Genomic DNA, 20,778 nt, shown 5'->3' with positions numbered 1-20,778 from the left:
GACCGTTTGTTTATCTTCAAAACATTCTGCTTTATTAGAGAAAATCTTCAGGTTTTTGAACATATAGTTTCAAAGAGGTACATTCAGCTTGGAGGTTTGGAGTGTTGAGGCTGGAGACCCAAAGGGCTGGAGGTGGCGAGGTGTCCCTGCCGCATTATGCAGGGCTGCTGAGGTGCCTGAAGATGTCCACCTCCAGCCCTCACAGACAGGGACAGCGTCCACAACTGCAAAAAGCCTCTCGTGCTTCTTCTTTCTTTTCTTTTCTTTTTTTTTTTGGGACGTTTTGATTTTATTACAAAAGTGGCTGGAAAAAGGTTGCATTAAAAATACAATCCATTCTGTTATACTTTTCATTTAGACAGGCAAAAACGTTAGATTTCAAGATATTTTTAAGCTCTGAAAATAGCATCTCTGATGTCACTTAAAGGTTTTATAATTTTTTTTTAACAAAGCAGGCAGCCCCTCTCAATGAGTCCTCTCCTCTTACATCTGGTGTCTGGAGGTGACACACGTCAGAGTAAAGAACAGCCTCCTTCATAATCCTAACATCAGAAAAACATGTCGTCTTAGTAGAAAAAGACATTGAAAGGCTGGTCAATTTTTCCATTTGTTAAAAACAAATTAATAATTTAATTATTTTTAATTTCCATTTGGCGTTATGACCAGATATGTATCAGATATGTCAGGCTACAGTCAGTGGAGTGAAACACAATGTCAGTACTAGAAAGTACAGCACTGGAGTTCTTGTTTGAGCGGGGATCAGTGGTGCAGTGAACTCCATAAATCACCACACTGACAGATGGTTAGTAACAGGTACTCATCAGTTTTAACTAACTAACCCGGTAAAAGGACTGGCACTGGTTCAGAGTTTGACTCTGGGATACTGGGAGTGTGTTGCGGGGGCTGCCTGTCTTTGCATGTATGACAAAGACTTCTAACAGGGACTGGCACGGGCTCACATCAGGGCTGGAGTAACACACGAGTCAACTAGCACATAGCTGACCAATCTTCACTATAAAACAAAGCTTCATGTAATAAAAGAATAACATTTGTGAGTAAAAGTACACACTGAACAATAAACAGGTTTGTGGAAATAACAGAAAAGAAGAATATATTCAGAAACAGTATTTTAAAGTGTTTGAAATCATGGCAATGTTTGAATGGAATGTATGATAAAAGGAACAAACGGTCCAGTCAGCAAATCTGACCAAAACCAGAAGGAGTGAGACGGAGACTGGAGTGGTGTGAACTACGTCGACTCTGCAGGTCTGGAGTTGATTTTCTTTACACTCCCAACTTCAGCCTGCCTGAGACAAATTATGCAAACTAGATGATGGTTAATGAACATAAATACCTCATTTAGGCTTTAGTGCATGTACGCATTAATGTGTACAACGTGTTATTTTGTGCGTTATGCGTTGTTCTCGTCCATCCGATATGTGCATGTGCGCGCGCTCAGGCATGTATTCATGTGCCTTCGTGACCATCTAAGCAATGAGGAAACCAGCTTCCTAAATAGTGCAGGAAATGTCTCGGCGAACTACATCAATGAGGTTTAAGTAATCCTGGTTTTCATGACACACGGACGTTTCTGGCTTTTCTCATCCAGCATGCACTCACACTAACTCTCTCTCTCTCACACACACACACACACACACACACACACACACACACACACACACACACACACACACTGACTTGTCACTTTCAGGTCACACTAGTGTGGACAGAATCTGATCGCATTACGTTCATCTTTTTGGCTTTGAGCAGATGCGCTCATACATCTCTAAGCTAAATATACACAGTACAGCACATATATTAATATTCTCATCTTAAATTGACTTTTAAATTATCTCTGAGGTTGGAAGATTTAGGTCTCGCTTCGAGCAATGTCTTATTGCTTAACATCTCTAATCTATCTCTCTCAATCATGCATACACACACACACACACACAGACAGACACACACAAACTTTGGATTGAGTGGTAAATATGGCCTGCATTAGCTCCTCTTATAGCATAGTATTCAAAAGAGAACGCAGAATTATCATTGGAAACAAACAATCATATAATCCTCTATAAACCACAACACTTTTTTTTTTTCCTTAGAATAATTTTGACTTGTGCATGAATGCAAGAACTGAAACATATAACCATCTAAAGAATAACCGTTGAAAAGCACAACAAGTATAAAGTAGAATAACCGTTCAAAGTGTAACCATGGAGAGAATGAGATCATTAAAAAAAAAAAAAAAAAAAAGAACAGTGATTGAACATTAGTGGAGTGAAGAGTTCTTTTGAGCCTTCTGTCATGCAGGTGAACCATTCTTAGAGTGGATATTATTACAACTGCTTGTTAAAACACAGCAGTTGAATAGAGCTACTGACAAGGCAGCCGTGTATGCATTCATTTGTAAGCTAGTATTTAAACGAAAAAAAAAAAAGAAGAAGTAAAAGAAAGAAAACTCATGCCTGTCATCTGAGTAGATATTTAAAAAAATAATGCAGGGCACTGCTCTGCAGGCATGCGTTGGGGGTGTGTAGGAGCTGTTGGGATTGGGCAGAGAAAGACGGGGAGACGCAAGTCAAAAGACTGCTGAACCCCTTTTTATCCTCCCCCCCCCCCCAGTCAGCACATCGCTCTTTTTCTTCTTATTCTGTCCTCCTCCTCTTCTTCTTCTTCTCCTCTTTTAAGACCAGGCATGACGGCAGACAGCTCTGACCTGAATGGTATGGGGACACAGTCCTTGCTGCCTTTCACTCGCGCTCCTTCAGGTGCTTATAGGATAGTGGTGTGACAGCTGCTGTCTGGAAAAGCACAAGGAGACTGATTTTACTTCGAAGTTTTCATTTCGAGCTTGTGCCAAACACGAGGAAGAGGACGAGACACCTTGGAAACACCAAACATCGTCAATCGTTGAGAAGTTGGGATTGGCCACGTACCACAAAAAAACACAAAAACGACACCTTCCCCGCCACCAGAGACAAAACAGAAATTAGTAAAGGAAATGCACCCGATCTCATTCTGAGACATTGAACAGACAGAGAGCATGTAAGTAGGGTTTGTCTCGCTGTAGTTTACCTGGATGTTTGTAGGAGAACCTCCTCTGACAGCTATTGGGAGAATAGAAATGGAAGTTAAACTGTGAACGGCGTTGCAAAAGGCCTGATGCTATTGTTAAGCAACAGATATGAGTGACCCTGGTCAACAGTGATGGGAAGGTGTGACATACAGAGCCACCTACAAGGGTTGACAAAAAACATGAAAACACAATATCACGAACACAAAGAGGTGCAGATGCCCTTCAGACCTCAGAACACCTCTGGTGCTCTTTATACTGACGCTATAATTATCTACCCAAGTCTTCTGTGTGTTTGGGACTAAAAGTGTTTAATATTAAATCAACAAACCATGAAATTGTGAAATAAGCCAACACATTTAAAAACTCAGCATATTATAAAACGTTATTTCATCCTGCCTCTTTTCAAAACAATAGTTTTTCCGTTATTTTATTTAATTCCAGCAGTTCTTAATTTAGTTTTTTTTAAAGCACAGTGCCATTATCTTGCAGTGACTCTTATTTATTATTTCATAATGCCACTTTTAACCACAGAGTCTAACAGGGCAGAACCTGTCATCTCTCTACTGTCATCTATTAAAGAACCAGAACCATAATTAACAGTAAAATTGACATTTTAACATAAACTGCTGGATTAAATTAACTGAGTATTTAAAATGTATAAGATAATTTGCAATTTCATATAGATCTCATATTTTCTCCATATGTTATGTATTCCATAATGTCTTATTAGTGTATTTATGTAATATTGTTTTTCCATATTTACCTTCTACGATCTTTAAAATATTTCATCACGTAAAGCAGCACCATCGTCTGAGGTTAAGGCAGCATCCCATCATGCAGTGAGTTAAGCTCAGCACTCACAAATGCATCCATTTTTTTATTTATTTTTTTTGCCAGGAAAGTAAGCAGCCGGCGACCACCGACACAGGTTTGTACGTGCACACAGGAGGAAACGACCACGGACGAACTTCAGCGCTATAAACGGTACATGAATGTCAGGCTGGGGAAGTTATAATCACAGACCAGCGCTGTGGTTTCACACCGTCAGACAAGCAAACTGAAAGCAACACCTCACACTCAGACACACCGTGTACAAAAATGAGACGGACTGAAATTAAAAAGGAAATAGGGATTTTAAAAGCACATGCAGACGGTTATAAAAGCAGGGCTTCCAAAGGGAGGCTGAAAGGAGCATGTTTTTAAGCTTTGCAACATTAGGCCTAGAGATGCATTCACTTGTTACATAGGTGCACCATCTTAACTAAAAAAAAAATGCTGACACAAGACTTGAATCTGACATGGAAAAGGTGCATCTCTTCAGCCAGCCGATATCAGCTCATACAACACAGAAGAACACACTGGGTCTTGTTGAATGTGGCCTGTATGCCTTTGATTCTCTTGTTAAAACTCAGCGTTAGTGACCAGAAAAGCTGGAGAGGTTGGCTGGGGGGGGGGGGGATCTTGTCTTTGATTGGCTTAAATGGCCTGGAGGTGGGCTGGTACCTGTTTAAATGACAGTATTGGACTCATCTGAAAAGGTTCTCATGAGCAGGGGCCTGGCTGAAGACCGGGGAGACTCGTGGCCCCCCACATTCGACTGAACTGGCTTCTTCTAGAAGGGTGAGGCAAGAGACACCAATGACATCACTACGCTGACAAACAACACACTCCGCTTCTCTCTCTCTCTCTCTCTCTCTCTCTCTCTCTCTCCACCTTCTGCTCTCTCTTGCACACAGACAAACATACAGACACAGGGAACAAACATATTCATACACCAAGACTTCAGCACTGGACAGGTGGACAATGAAAATCAGCCCAGATGCCTTTTCCTTGCAATAATATGTTCAGAAGCCGTGGCTCTACTTGAACTGCTCCATATTAATACGAGGCTAATATCCTTTCACGTGTCTCAGAAGCATGTACGTTACAACACGCAGGCACAGACAAATTACAGCGGCCCGCAGGCTTTGTGGTGAGGGTCCAGGATGAGGTCGTTGACTTGAGCCTCATGCAGGTGAGTTTGGGTGCTTTGACGTGCTGCATTCACCTGACTTGACATGCGGAGGCAGCAGGCATTGGAGCAGCACAGGCAGCTGGGAGGAAACAGTGACTGATACAACTGGACAGACAAGAATGGAAGACTGACTGCACGTTTGGACACCCGGTCCTACTCCACACTGCTTGGACACACGCACACCGACCAACATTCCTCCCAATTTGATAAATGTATATATAAATAAATGCACTAAAGTCAAGATGTGGCCCTTCAAGGACAGCATTCTTGATGTATTAACTCATTAGAACAGAGTAGGGACTGTAAAAAGTCACAGAATGCATCTGCGAGTTACTTTAGAGGGTAAGGAAGGAGTCAAACAGTGGGAGAGGAAGGACACAACAGGTAGGAAACGAGCAAGACTGGCGGGCACAGACACTCTGCAGGAGGAGACTTAAGTATAAGAGCTGACAGAAAGAAGAAGAGACCTCAGTCACTCCACGAGAAGCTGTGAGTGCTAGCGGTCTGCGACAACATGAAGATAGTGGATGTCCCCGAGGAAGGAAGGCGATGTTTCATCTTTAGGGAGGCAGGTCAAGAGAGGAAGAGAGAAGAAATAAGAGGTGAGACAGAGTAAGAAAGTCTTTAGGTGCAAAAGCGAGGGCAATAGTTAGGAAAACAACGTTGGAAAGGTAGAAAACGATAAAAATGCAGAGTACTGCAATAGTTACACTGTACCACGTTTAGCAACAACTGTCATATTAATGTGTCGACGGCAAAATTCACAGCATGCCATGTCTTACAGCTATCAATACAAATATTCAATTTGTATACATTTTTGATTGATTTTGCAATTTTAACAACTGATAGATATAAAAGCAAACATTTTAAAAAAAACAACAACACTGTATCACGTAAATATTGTACAAAACTGCAGTAAAACTGCCCTCAAATATGTGCAAAACATTTGGTTCGGTTTATTACTTTTCCAAATTAAAACTTGTCTAGACACAATTTAAAGTGCGGAACGCACGCGAAAGGACAGCGCATGCCTCCAAACATTTCCAGCTTGGAAAACACATTAGCCTCACGGGGAGCTAATTGAAACGAAGAATGATTTCTGGGAAAGTTGTCTTCTGGAGGAAATGGGAGGGAAATCAAACTGTCCCTCTCAAATGAGGTCATGCTAAATACAGCAAAGAACATTAAAACCTGATTTTAAAGATGCAGTGGGAAAAAAAAATAACGCAACCCTGTGTCCCTGCGTTAATAGTTCCATTATCTTGTAACATGCCCAATATAGTATACGTGTAATAAAAAAAATTAAAAAATGTCTCATCTTAAACGTATCCGTACATTTCTTCAATCAAATGTGATTTAATGTCTAGCTAACCCCATCTATCATATAAAATGACACTTGACCATTAGCTCCGGTGTCATAGTTGCTAGCAGAGTGCCATCATTGGTTCAGAGGTGTGTGTTTAGTTGTCAGCTCAAAAAAATTCTTTAATTTGTCCCTCATCCACAGCCTCCTGAATTAACAACACAGGCGAGGGAGTTGTTGTTGGAGGCCAATAGTCCTCTACAGAGGAGCTTTGCTCCATATATACAAAGCCATGTCCACTTGAACAATCCAAGAAAATGTAAAGGATTTGATTTATATTCCTCTTGTAACAATATCCCAACCATGTTAAAGATGGGCTCCATGAACGACGACTGAAACCTTGGGAAAATAATGGTTAAAATGTAAAAAAATGTTACTTTTGAGCGTCGTAAATCTGGGACACAGACAGACAGAGAGAGTGAGTGAGAGTGAGAGAGAGAATGTGTGTGTCAGGCCAAGTGTGTGTGTGTGTCTCAGCGCTACCTGTCGAGCGTGGGGCCCACGAGGCTTGCGGAACACCACAAGCAGGATCTCTGGCAGTAGGCTGAGCAGGATGAGCAAGATGATGACCAGCCAGGCGGACACTGAGCTCAGCATGTTGGCGAACACAAAGTACAAACGTTGCTGCTTCAGGAAAGGCCTGCAGGGGAGAGAGAACACTTTAGTTTGACACCGACTGAAAAACAACAGGTCAGCGACATTGACTGTGTAGGTTATCTTATGCCGGGTTGATTCCTCACCATATTATTCCTCCCCAGAAGAAGCTGAAAAACACGTAGAAAAGCAGGGAGCCCCAGATTACAAAGTGGTTGATCCATGTCCAGTGCCGTGTGTCCAGAGCGAGCTAGAACAGCAGAGAAAAGTCAGTGTTCAGCGAGACAATATATCAACTTCTAATGATACACCCTTTACAAAATAAATAAACAGGGGGAGTGGCTTACCTTAAGTGTGACAGTGAAGACAAGGACAGTGAAGACAATTGTTCCAAATGACCAGTTGCCAAAAACCTAGATATAAATAAGGCAAATGAGCAAGTGTACTTAGGAGACAATGCTTCATCAAGTCATTTAATTATGGAGGTGAATTAAATCGAACCTGGCCGTTGTCCTGCAGTGCTGGGTTACTGAACAAATATCGAACACCAAAGAAGAAGAGCAAGCCGTGGAAGACTCCAAGTAAAGTCCAGTAGAGGAACGGTCTCCACCGTAACATGCCGTTCTTAGCAATCTCTCTAAAGAAAGTCATGAAAAAGAAAGATGAAGTCCTTATATTATAAGATATAATTCAGTCTCTTTGCATATAATCTAAATGTATCAAAAGGGAAACAATTAAATGTTTGAGTGAGGAATGTGAACAGCTCTCTCTAAACCAAAACTCACTTTTAATGTTTAATGTAATTAAAAGTCTTTTTTGCTTCATCACATGAATTAAGATGATTTGGAAAATGACTGTAGTGGATTACATAGAAGTCATATATTGGGTCAAAAGTGACAACGGTACAATTGAACATTTAAAAGGTACATGCCCAGTTAGTATAGACATCAAAAAGCTAACGTGGGACAGGGCCACCCGTTTGTGTTAAAGAAGCAGAAATAGCAAACCAAAATGTGAAGTCTGTGTAAATGTAGCCTTTTGAGAATTAATCTATGGCTAAAAAGTAATAAATTATAGCTCAGCCGTAACATGTTAAGTTTACCGTTTCCATCTTTTTCTATTTATCTTAACTTAAAAACATAAAGACTAGCCATTCAAAATAATGAGCCATTATCTTAAACATGAACTTATTAATTTATATAAATATTGCTCCTCTGTACTTAAAGGAAGCCACTTAACGACGGCACGTAAGCGAAGGTTCCCAGGTTTACCTGTAGAGGGTAGCATTGTCCAGCAGAACCTCAATGCAGATGTGCTGCTCCAGGAGACTGTAAGCCAGGATGGGCATAGAGGTGAAGCAGATGTTGTACATCGTCAGATAGGCCGCGTCATACAGGGGCTGGGGAGGAGGGGGGACGGGTTGATGAGGAGGAGGAGGGGGGAGGGGGAGGAGGAAGGGGGACGGGGCAACTGGGGGTTAATATCATGGAGAGGACTCAAACTCAAACACACAATCACACTTAACCATACAGTGTGTCATATAAGCAAGCTTATATACATATTTCATGTACTTATGGAAGATTTATGTCAGGGCTCATGTGGCATGTAAATCAGTAATCTTAAAATGACGATATCTATATTAATGAATGCACTAACTGACATATATTTCTATGTCAGAAGCAGTTTTTATGACCACGAAACCATAAAACATTTATAAAATACATTTACTTCTCATTAATAACAAAACTGAATTCATCAATGTGCTCCAAATTGCCATCAGGTCGTCTAATCCATACCTGAATTTTTATAATGTATTATTATGACATTGTGTTTGTAACGTGTAAGACACACGTACATGCCACCATGATTACATAATATCTATATCTATCCATCTATAATATATATATATATATATATATATATATATATATATATATATATATATATATATGTTGTACTACGGTGGCAGAACATGACACATGTCTGGATTACATTATAACAGTGTAGTCAGAGTCAGTAAACATATCAATCAGAGCTCAGACATCCCAGGGGACAGTGAGGAAGGAGCAATCTGAGGAAAGAGTCTGGCATTCAGAAGGACGAGGAGGTGTGGATTCAAGGGATACCGCCTCCTTTCATGTTCAGAACATGTTTGAACCTCAAAGGGCCCCGGGACATACTCACTTGCTGGGAATAGCCACAGAAGAACTGGTACAAAAACTGAGGTAAGATGAAGCAAAGGTTCTGCAGGCGAACAGAGAAAGAGAAAAGTCTCACACATCAAATGCATTTAGAAGTTTCCATGTGCTTATGATGTAGGTACAATAAGTCAATACATTAACCTGAGTTGAACCTAGAAACTGTTTAACTATTTGAAGACGACTGGTTGTGTCAAACATGTCACCACATGATCCTCAAATCAAGTTAGTGTCTGGGTTTGTTTGGGAAACACAGGCTTCGCTGAAACACAAAATGAAGTCGTTGTTCCTCCTACCTTGTAAAAGAAGTATTGCACCAGGTGTGCAATGCGGACATAGTAGAGATGCCCGTGAGCCAACAACAGTTTCTTGAGGTGCTTGAGTTTGGGGATGGCATAATCGCTGTTCCTCACTGCCTGCCGACCCTCTTTACCCTTAATACCTGGAACACCAACAACGAATGTCACACACTACCAGGCTCCTACTTTTATCACCACCGTCCCGAAATACAATTAAAACTGACCCGTAGTAAATGCTGAGCTTTCCAATTACATAATGACTGTTTTTCTACCATACAATTATTTCCATAATTAATTCATAAAACAACCTGAAAATGATTACGTTATAATTTAGCTCATATTTTATATAAAAAAAAACATTTGTTACAAACTTCTTCAGAGATCACTCAGTCCCAAAATGTATTTTTTTTTTCGTTCCTGGGATAACGGATGCCCTTAAGTTTGAGCCCCGCACACAACCTTCAATGTAAAGTTACCTCCCCCCCCGGGAAACAGTTGAGAGAGAATGAAACTTCTTACCAATGCCAACATGAGCTTCCAAAATCATGCTGACATCATTGGCCCCATCTCCAATGGAAAGAGTGATTGGGCTGCCTTTAGAATTCTTCACCATCTTAACGATCTAAAGATGGAGCGAGACGGAGGACAAAACTCTTTCAACGACCTGAAAACCCAGCGATCACTGTGTTTTTAATGAATACATTTTTCCCCACATTTTCATGCGATTGTTCTGACCTGTGCCTTTTGTAGAGGAGCCATGCGGCAGCAGAGCACAGATGTGCAGTTCTGACAAATCTGCAGGAACAGGTTCTTGTAGCTACTTGAGTTGGATTCAGAGGAGGAGTTGAGCACCATCGACAGAGTGGCTCCGTCTATGATAAAACCATAGTCCTGGTTTGCTGAAGACCAGGTCCTACAACAGAGAACAAGGACATAGACTCAAGTTGAATCATCGATAACATTCAGATTGGTTAAATAATCAACCTAATACAAGAACAAAGTATCCTGAAATTACCTGGTGACGCCTGCCTTAATCGGTGGTGCATCCTGAACAGCTTTCCTGTGGTATTCAAGCAAGAGCTCATGCAGTCGTTCCTCCCGCTTCCTCCCTCCATCCTCCAGAGTACGCACAGTAAGCTCCAACAGCTCTGTACTCCTCTGGAACAATCGACAGGCATAGCAGGTGGACTTTGCCGTCTCCATCTTGTCCCCCGTTAGGACCCAGACTTTCATACCTGCGCCCTGCAGAGCCTCCATGGTCTCTGCTGCCTCCTCTTGAAGTCTGGGAGACAAAAAAGTAATAAGACAAGTGAAAGCTTTATGACAAATAGAACAAAGAAAACAGCTGTTTCACTGGTGCAAATGGAACTTAAATGAGGTTGAGATTGTCTTTGCTCAGATGGATTTCAGAAGGGACTTTGGGACATGTGACACACACACACACACATTGGCAGCAACAACACGACTATTCTGACAACATAACCATGGTCTCATTGTATACTAAATGTACCAAATTCACATACATCATTCATAAATGTTTAGGTTGGGGTAGCATTAAATAGAAACACTAGTATATTTAAGGAGTTTGATATTCACATCCTTTTCCTCCAATAACCTGAGAAGACAATAATTACACCCTGATGTAAATTAATTTACGATTTCAGATGAAACGCATTGATGCAGGCTGATTGCGTTGGTTAATGAATTTTCTAAATTCAATAATATTCTTGGACTGTGGAAGAAAGTACCCAATTTCCCCCACAAGATGGCGGTGTGACCTCACGTAAAAAAGTTTTGGCTGTCACCATTTCTCAGGTGAAATTAGAGAAGCCAATTCATAGCAGGTAAAACACCACCAGGAATCTGGTGACATGTGGCAAAAGGCATGAGGAAGAAAAATGTTTCTGAAAGGCAACTACTGTAAAGTGTTGAAGTTGCACAAAAAAGGAAATAAACATAAAAAGGAGGAATGTGTTCATTTCAGCAAAACACCAAAGAGCCAATGATAAAACAGTGAGTCAGAACAGGACGTTTATTACACGTTTATTGCTGGCATCTGCCAACGTTTGCCCTCTCCTGTCAATTTTAGGTGTATTCTGAGATTAAGGGCCCCCTAAAATTCTTGGCACTGATCTTTACTGCGAGAGAGGAGGGGAAGGACAGCAGCTGCAAGCAAGATAACAAACATTTGTCAACTGTAAACGTCAACAGGTACATCTGTGAGAGCTGTCTGGTGATGCTGTGTGTGTGTGTGTGTGTGTGTGTGTGTGTGTGTGTGTGTGTGTGTGTGTGTGTGTGTGTGTGTGAGAGCACCCACCGATCCTCTACAGCAGTAGCTCCTATCAGACTCATGCCGGTCTCCACTTGGTTGTAAACAGCCATGAGCTTCTCCTCTCTGTCCTGCAGAGCCAGTCTAGCTTCCCTCAATCCCGCATCTGCCTGGGCATAGTCCTCTGCACTGAGATATTTGTAGGCCACACACAGTGTCCGGTAGCCCTCCTGAACAGCGGAACACACAGCGCCCGGTGTTACAACAAGAAGAAAATCATCTGTTTTTACATCATTTTACTAATCAAATAAAACCTGTCTAACCCTAGAATCATACAGAATATACTTTTAAACACAACAGAAAGTACTAGAATTTGAGAGGAAATTTGCTTATGTCACCCACCGTCGCATTACGCTCCACATGCATGCGTATTCTTTCAACCTCCTCCTGTTTGACGCGAGGAAAGATGGAAGAGTCTGCTCCCTTACAGAAGAGCAATGTATCACCTGGACATATAAAAACACACACACACACACACACACACACACACACACACACACACACACACACACACACACACACACACATACATACATAGAGACACACAGCATGGTGAGGGCTGAGGGCCAACATTAAATCATGGTCAACGCAATGAACCTGACAGTAATCTCAAGCTCACCTGATTTGGATCTGACAATTACACTCATTCGCCTTCTGACTGGGTCAAAGTTCAACACGTGAAGCAGTTCATACCTACCGGAGGTACAACATGGAAATAAGTGCAAATGCAAATACAAAAAACATCAATAAAACTAAAAAAAAACATTGTTTGTGAAATGACTGACTTACGTTTCAATATCATTGTTCCTGGTGAGAATCTTCATGTTTTTACTTTCCAGACCCAGAAATGTGAAGCCATACCTGCAGAGGGAGACAAATCATCTGAAATGAGCCTCTCCTGTACCCATGTCCTCTGTGCATTGACTGCATACCAGGCATGAATTTCAAAATCCACTCTGTGATATTCATATTCAAACCGCATGCTTGCTCTTTGAACTATTGTTAAAATGTCAGTTCATTTTATTGAGCCATAACAGCCCATCTCTTACCTCATGGCACCCTTGACCAGAGCAACCTCATCAGGTGAGGAGGCAATAAAGCCTCTCTGCTCCCGCGGTGGATGGAGCACGTCTCCATCCACCCCTAAGCCATCCACCTGGTCCATCAGCCCGTCCTCCTGGCCTTGACCCTGCTCTGTAGACTCCTTCACCTGGACTGTGTGGCACAGACACAGGGCGCGCAGAAACAGCTCCTCCTTCTCCTGACAACACGACATGAACATGGCTTAATAGTCAAAAAAAGAATGTATAAACAATCTTTAATGAACAACCATTTTAAATGTAACCCTTACACGCATACGCAATATTCTCTGTAATTATCAGTATGGATTAAACTTATACGGCACTTTTAGAATGTGCAGATTTAATTTTTAGGGCTTTATATAATAAGTGTTTAATAGGTATATTTTTATTAAATAATATTTAGCCAGGTTACCTTGCTTAAAAAAATGTAAAGATATGACTTTCATGGAAATGTTTTTAAGTGACCCCGCGACTATGTTCTTAATGGTCGTTAAATGTCAAAAAGCATAATTTGATGTTATTTGCAGGAAATAAAAAAAATAGGACAGTGAGCTAATGAAGAAATAATGAAAGTTTCATCAACATGTTTTTCAGATATTCTGAGTGATTTTGTCTGCAAAAAGGTCACATCTCTATGAAAAAATAATTGGTTTTGTACACAATACACATTTAACATATTTTAGTTTAATTTATCCATATTTAACATCATGTCATATTTAATAGTTTCAAACTTATCTACAAAATATTGCTGCTGCAGAAACAGTTTATTACCATTGTCAAAGCTGTTCTTTGTAGCTGTCCTACGAATTGCAGTTGTTGACTGTTTTTTTTTTTACATCCAAATTCCTCAAACCTGTATATTTGTGTTTAATGTAAGATATAAGAATACAGATTTACCTGAAAATTGAAAATGTACATTTAATGGATATAATAAAATCCATGGATCTTTAATATGGAATTAAAAGATCACTCTTAGAAACAGTTTTTACTGTAAATACGGCAATTACGCACGCTTCTCTAGAGTGTATCTTCTTCTGTTTTAACTACACTTCTACTGGTTATTGTATATGTTTATATTTCACCTTTTGTATGTCCTTCGGGCGTTTTTTTTATTATATAATTTGAGGGTGTGGTACAGGTTTGTACCACACCCTCAAATGCACTTTATATTTCTTTCATGTGATTTACATTTATGTGTGCAAAACAAAATGTGTTAATCTACAGCTGCAAATGGAGCCCTAAACAGTAGCTGGACTTGAGATAAAGCCCTGGATTTACAACCATTTGTGTTAATTGACTGCTTATCAACATGCTTGTAAATGTGCAACAGTCTGTAAAGTGTTATCAGGCGCTCATGTCAAGAGCAAACAGCCACATTGCTCCCCCTCCATGTTGAGTGCTTATGTTGACATGTCAAGGAGGCTGCATGTGGCTGACCTATGAAGGGTCTTTCTGAGCAGCGAGCTATGTAATGGCCATATGTTGCTGCATGTGTGACTTTTACAACAGATGGAGGGACACCACAACACCCACCCTGCCAGCTTTCTCCTGCACTTTGTTCACAGGTCCATCTGTGACACAGAATCCGTCCAACTCGGAGCTCGCGTCCCGGTACTTGTACTGGAAGCCGTCGATGCAGCACTCTATGAACTCCATGTTGTTCTGAGTGAGGGTGCCCGTCTTGTCTGTGAAGACATACTCCACCTGCAGGCAATGTGATAAAAGATACATGACAGGCTCTTCCAAACCAATAAAGATTCAGTTTCCCATTTAACAGGTTCCAACAATAAGATTAGGCAATCACTCTCAGAAAGAATTACACTGCATTAATCAGTTTAACGAAGCATCGCCTATAATTGAAGTAATCATCTGGCAAACCAAGTGTGACTGATCTATGGCAGCACTGTTTGAGTTAGAGGTGCCATAAAAACAAGAGAAGCCAGGACAGCTCGGCCAGTCTGGTGTTATTATAAGCAGTTCATATTTTACAATTGCATTGTACCAATCAGCACTGTACCACGTTTGAATGGACTCAACCATACCGTGGTCTTCAAATATTAAAGTGGAAAAAAATAGATATATTTTTGTAATACCCAGTTTTAAAATGGTGAGTTTTGCAGAAATGACATGCATTTCTGACATTTGACTGTTGTTTCATTCCATTTCGACCATCTGTCTGCCTCACCTGTCCCAGCTCCTCGTTGAGGTCTGAAGTGTTGACCAGTGCTCCCTCCTTGATTTCCGGATCAAAGAAGTCTTTGTCCCATGTGATGAAAAAGGATCCCAGAAACTTCTGCATCTCAACCGTCACATACATGGATACCGGAATGATGAAGTTGAAGAGCACCATGAAGGACAGGAAGTCAGTGAACATCTTTAGGTACTGTTGGAATAAAAACGAGAACATCTTAACTTGGCTACATCATGCATAACATACATCATCATGTGTTTAAATGGTCCGGGATTATCCAAACGACAAATATGAAGACATGTTGGAAATCACAATGTTCATAGTTCATCCAGGGCGAGGGAAGAAGGTTATCCGCCAATAAAATGGACCATCTCACAATGTAGGTCTGCAGTGGCCATTTCGACGAGAGCGGTAATAGCTTAGGGCTTGTAAAACACTATAACACAATGAAAGTGTGAACTCTCAAGTTACAACGAGAAGCTTTCACAGCTAGTATTTACCACATTAACACAGCCCTTCCAGGGACAGTAACATTTGCAGTAAACATAATACAGAGTACTGATGCAACGCTACCAAGAACCATTAGCTATTCTTCTCCCAGTGGTAGTTTGTGTACGTCTGGGTCTGAACTGCTGCGGTGCCTGTCAGACTCTTAACTCTCAGTTCATTGCTTTGACAACAAGGACGGACAGGTTTGCTAAAATAAGCACTCACCAGATTGGTGTCCTTCTCTCTCTGGGTCTTCTCGTTGTACCAAGGCTCATCCTGTCCGGGCTTACTCTGCCACACATACTTAAGTGTAGTGCACACTAGGGCCTTGCTCACTAATATGCAAAGGTAAACCAGAAGGAAGGCATTGATAGACCTGAAGAAACACAAAATAAATCAAGTTAATGAGTACCAAATGTACGGCACATATTTTCACGTCATTTCCCTCTGAACTTACTTCTCCACAGCGGAGCGTTTCTGAGACTTGCCCTGGTAGTTGAGAGCCATCTTTGTCTCCATGCCAGTGTAAATTGCCACACCTTGAGAAATAATAAAAAAAAGGAGAGGGAGGATTGGCTTTCTAGCTATCTTCGCAAAAATATTGCAATAAAGTCAATATCATTTCACTCACCACAGATTTTCTGAGTGTTCTTTAAAGTTGCCCCTTTCAGCAGGAGGTTTTCTGGGCCCAAAGACCTGCACAATCACATCAGTAGATCAAACAGTAACAGGAGCTGAGCAATCCACACACTCCTCTATTCTCTAAATGGAAACCTGACAGGCAAGCTGGCCTCCACTCTAAAATACGCAGTGACAGTACACAGCAGGGACTGCAGTCTGGGCTTACACCAGTTCCAGTGTTCTTGAGAAAGACATTGGCTGTTGTTTATATGGTCATTACAAAGCAGTCAGTGATAAATGCCTGTGGGAGTGCTTTGGAAGCAGAGGCTGAAGCCATGCCAGCCTGTTTTAATTTTTCATGTTTGTCTGCAATGGAGAATCAATGGAATAATGATTTGTTGGTGATACAAAGGGAAACAAATGAGTGCTTAAGCAACTGTGTTTTGATTTTGCTCTCGCTTAAAGAGGGCTGAGGTTGTTGTGCATGAGTTCTCTCACCTCGCCGTCGACTCCTGGTCGTTTCTGTCGATGTTCATAATGCCGACAAACCTGGAACAAAATGACATGCGGACTTTGTTTTTGTTGCTTGTATTATTCAATCTGTTAATACCGGAGCACATCTGAACTTAAGGTATCCAAATCTATGCAGAGTTCATTCACTTCAGAAAACTTTAAGTACTCAGGTGCAGAGGTTTAGGAGCCAGCTCATTAGTGGTGGTTAGCCAGCAGCACGCTGTCAGTTTTATTGACTATGAATAGCAAGCGTTTGGCACCATGGCTTACTCAGCCCTAGCACGTCTCAAAACACCATTCTGATGTCTGGCTAAATGACAATAGTCCGTCTCTTTGCCCCAAGGGGGAGCCAAAGGCTGTCTGTTGACTCAGCTGAGAGTCCTTCAAGGAGAATAAGAATCACCTCTACGGTGAAGCGCACACCAAAGCTTGCCAAAACCTCTCCACTTAAAAATCTACGTGTTAATATTAGAGTCATTTAGGACATTTTCAACTGGCATTGAGCGAAGCCATTGCCCAAACGAACACAAGCAAACACATGCTTGTGGTGTGAATCTGTTGGGGCCACATGATGACTTCTTACTTGTAAAGGTCAGGCTGTGGCTGTTCACACTCGATGGTGGCGTTGAGAGTTTCCAGATCCTTCTCTGTGTCTGGCACGGTGTAATGTGTCTGGAGTGGAAGAGGCAGAGAGAGAGAGAGAGAGAGAGAGAGAGAGAGAGAGAGAGAGGCAGAGGCAGAGAGAGAGAGAGAGAGAGAGAGAGGAGAGAGCATTGACTGGGTCAGGTCAAGTTATCACGTTTGCCCTCCTCCACCCCTCACACGCAGACGCCACAGGAAAATAGGATGCTCTGCTATACCCACTTTCCATCTCCTAATGAGCGTCACATTTATAAAAACATAAAGTATAACTATAGCTAATATAACTTAATGGCATCTTTACTTTATGGTTGGACTCTCCATCCAGACTCGCTGTGGTAACGAAACACGTGTCGTCATCGCGGCTAGACTGCAGCAGTATTAAATCACAGGGAAAGGTCTCGTCTTCCTCCACCTCCACAACATCTCCGACCTGATCAAAGGAAAAACAACCAAACACAACTTACAAAGACGTTTCACAGGTTGCATTCTCCTTCTTCTAAGACCCCAGATCAGTGGGATTTGGCACAGGATGAGTGACTGAAGTTTAAACAATCACAGCTTTTACCACCAGGGAGCAGAAGGACTCCAAAATCAACATACATCGCCGCCAATTTCCTTTCAACTTGTTGTGGCTAATTTGTTTTAACTTAAAGATATAGCACAAACAGAGCAACATGAGCGTCCGTGAGTCTGACCACTGATCAGTATTCACTCTGCTTTTAGCTCAGGCTTGGTCAGCTAACAGCTGGCTCTCTGGGTAGCTAAATGTTTATTTGAGCTGTTGTCCGTTTCACACTAGGAGGTAGCTTACATTGAACTTGTGTGAGCTCCTGTGCGGGAAACAGCTGTACAAAGTTTCATACAATGCAACAATGTTTTGGTTTTGACAGCTGGATGTAGATTCCCAGTGGTGTCAGCAGCACTAGCAGCATAACCAGGAGTCATACATGTGTATATGTGTGTATATGTGTGTGTGTGTGTGTGTGTGTGTGTGTGTGTGTGTGTGTGTGTGTGTGTGTGTGTGTGTGTGTGTGTGTGTATATATATAAAAATACATATAAATGATATAAACATTCATAAATCTTTGAAAACACTTTTGCCTTGAGCAACAGATAAGAATACATTGGAGAACACCCTGGATAAATGAAATACCATCACGCCCATGTTTGAACATCTAATCAGTTCAGCATGCAGAGCTTTTTCTCCCCTGTGCTTCTATTCCAAACACAGTCATGACAAGCTGCCAGCAGCTTCTTACTGGCCATGTCCCTAAGGAAATGTTTATTCCAGTGGATGTGGCTGCTGAAAGGTACCTTGATCTTCTCACTCTCCTTCTGTATCCTCAGGCCTTGCTCGAGCACCGTCACCGGGTACTTATTCACCTCATTGTCAGCCTTGTGTCGCAGCCAGTCCTCGTAGCCCTACGCCAACAAAATCACAATTGAGTTATTTATGCTTGATAAAACAAAAACAAAAAAAAGGACAAACTTTTGTCTCTGAGGGACAGGACATTGACATCAGCATATACTGTCACACAATACAGGTTTGACAGGACCCCTCACCCTCAAGGGCAGAGGGTAAGATGACAAAGAAATGTCTAATATAATCTTTACATTTAGTATTTCATCATTATGTGAAAAAGAGTGTGGCAGCAGAATGGGGTAGCGATTGTCCAGCAGTGCATTGGAGCAGTATGCTACGAAATAATACTGACTCGGATAAAAAAAATGGTCCATATAGTGTCATATCATGAGCAAAATAAGCAGTCAACGCCGTTGCTTATCGGCATATTATAAGGGACCATAATTCCCAGGCCCACAGAGGAGGTGATATGCATTGAAACACTATATTACTGATGCAGCAGTCAGTGGAAGTGGGTGACAGTGACCAATACTGTTTGGCTCGTTTAAAAGTACAAGCTTATACAAACTTCTTTAAATAACTATATTATATCAGACTCAATGAATCAATGCCAGCAGAAGAACTTTAAGATAGCGATAGAGAGATGGTGCAGAGATGCAGAGGGTAGCGAGGGAAACCAGAGTGTGTGCCAAGGTGGAGCTCCAGCCAGAAAGCAGAACTGCCAGGAAAGGTGGTAGGAGGAGAGAGAAAGTCTGGTTGAATGATGCAGAGAAATGATGGCAGGTGGATGAGAGGGGAGAGGGGAGGCATTCCTCGGATGGCCAGTCGAACTGTACAGTTCACCTGGGCCTGACTAATAGAGTCGGGCGGACCGCCTTGCTGTCCCACTTCAAAGCCTGGTTGAAGGCAGTCCAGCGCTATCAGTGAGTCCCATGTATTTTCGTAAGGAAGCACACCCACTATTGTGCGTTTCAAAGCCCCAGGAGTAGACAAACTAAAAAGCCAATGTGAGAACAATACATCTAAAGCTGGGGACATGGAAGCAACAGAGTCGAAGAAATAGACCCTGCCCTTGATAATTTCTGTCTCTGTAATAGACACATCTCTCTCTCTCTCTCTCTCTCTCTCTCTCTCTCTCTCTGTGTTTGCTCACATTCCCATAGAGCCCATATCGTCTTCTCCCAAATCAGAATTCACCAGCGGAGCACATTAATACGAAACCCAGGAAAGCATTAGTCACATACTTTATACAAAAATCACAGCAGGGAGTTATGAAGGCAGGGGGACTCATTATGTTATATGGAGAGAGAGAGAGAGAGAGAGCGAGAGAGAGAGAGAGAGAGAGAGAGAGAGAGGAAAGGTATAATGCACTGAGGAGCATTATGAAGAGATGACATGGCAATAGAAATCACAATAAATTGTCTATGAACAACACTTATCAGCATCATTAGGCAGTGTCTTACCTGCTTGATAGCGGTTACTGTAATCACAAAAAATAAGGGTAGGCCACTGGTGACTGGGCTGGTGGGGGTGTCCACTATCACCTATTGGGGGAGGAAAAAACAATTTCACTTCAGAGAAATGTAACGTTAACGCTTCACAATAAACATATGGCGTTCAAACTGAAAAGCTCTGCATCAAATGCCAGACATGACTACAAAGTGTCACTGCAGCGTTGTGCGTTTGTGGTTACGGAGGGAGGAGTGTGTGGTGATGCTATGGAGGAAGGGGTAAGCCCTCTAAATGCAGGGTGTAGTCTGCTTCTGTGAGGCAATTCCACTATTCCCCAAATGTGCTCGTCGATAGGAAACAAGGGAGACATTTACATTTCAGAATGGAGCGAGCGAGGTTCTGGACCAAAGAACTTTTAATCAAGTGGGCCAGGAGCAGAGTGCTTAATCTGCAGGCATGCCAGCACTTCTGTGTCTCTGCCAAGGCGTGAGGGGAGGGCCAACTCAAAGCTCTGCTGGACTCACCTCACCTGCCCGAGGGAATCCAA

General features: G+C 41.8%; 1 protein-coding gene across 7 annotated transcripts in view; it reads right to left on the bottom strand.

The window, feature by feature from the left end:
* Positions 1–5: 5 nt before the first annotated feature.
* Positions 6–20,778, bottom strand: part of atp11c (ATPase phospholipid transporting 11C) — a 40,213-nt gene continuing 19,440 nt past the window's right edge. The window contains exons 4-31 of one of the 7 annotated variants that reach the window (XM_068708129.1): positions 20,243–20,323; positions 18,731–18,838; positions 17,719–17,847; positions 17,359–17,447; positions 16,761–16,811; positions 16,273–16,337; positions 16,099–16,180; positions 15,867–16,017; positions 15,147–15,344; positions 14,495–14,665; positions 12,929–13,140; positions 12,669–12,740; positions 12,499–12,572; positions 12,222–12,325; positions 11,868–12,049; positions 10,566–10,832; positions 10,286–10,463; positions 10,070–10,172; positions 9,548–9,693; positions 9,238–9,297; positions 8,325–8,452; positions 7,555–7,690; positions 7,401–7,466; positions 7,200–7,303; positions 6,943–7,099; positions 4,586–4,694; positions 3,082–3,113; positions 2,752–2,807 (exon numbers count right to left, since the gene is read on the bottom strand). In XM_068708129.1, the coding sequence (XP_068564230.1) occupies positions 4,590–4,694; positions 6,943–7,099; positions 7,200–7,303; positions 7,401–7,466; positions 7,555–7,690; positions 8,325–8,452; positions 9,238–9,297; positions 9,548–9,693; positions 10,070–10,172; positions 10,286–10,463; positions 10,566–10,832; positions 11,868–12,049; positions 12,222–12,325; positions 12,499–12,572; positions 12,669–12,740; positions 12,929–13,140; positions 14,495–14,665; positions 15,147–15,344; positions 15,867–16,017; positions 16,099–16,180; positions 16,273–16,337; positions 16,761–16,811; positions 17,359–17,447; positions 17,719–17,847; positions 18,731–18,838; positions 20,243–20,323 (3,219 nt within the window). In that variant the 3' untranslated portion in view covers positions 2,752–2,807; positions 3,082–3,113; positions 4,586–4,589. Of the gene's footprint in view, positions 4,695–5,563; positions 5,655–6,942; positions 7,100–7,199; positions 7,304–7,400; positions 7,467–7,554; positions 7,691–8,324; positions 8,453–9,237; positions 9,298–9,547; positions 9,694–10,069; positions 10,173–10,285; positions 10,464–10,565; positions 10,833–11,867; positions 12,050–12,221; positions 12,326–12,498; positions 12,573–12,668; positions 12,741–12,928; positions 13,141–14,494; positions 14,666–15,146; positions 15,345–15,866; positions 16,018–16,098; positions 16,181–16,272; positions 16,338–16,760; positions 16,812–17,358; positions 17,448–17,718; positions 17,848–18,730; positions 18,839–20,242; positions 20,324–20,778 lie in introns of all 7 variants that reach the window. The other 6 variants (XM_068708131.1, XM_068708130.1, XM_068708136.1 and 3 more) reach the window with 6 other exon arrangements.

This window comes from Cebidichthys violaceus, unplaced genomic scaffold, assembly GCF_023349555.1.
Source record: "Cebidichthys violaceus isolate CVI_PGR_0920_01 unplaced genomic scaffold, fCebVio1.0.p SCAF_134, whole genome shotgun sequence".
Lineage (NCBI taxonomy): Eukaryota > Metazoa > Chordata > Actinopteri > Perciformes > Stichaeidae > Cebidichthys > Cebidichthys violaceus.
Note: the sequence above shows the minus strand (reverse complement) of the source record. Positions and strands in the feature narration are given on the sequence as shown.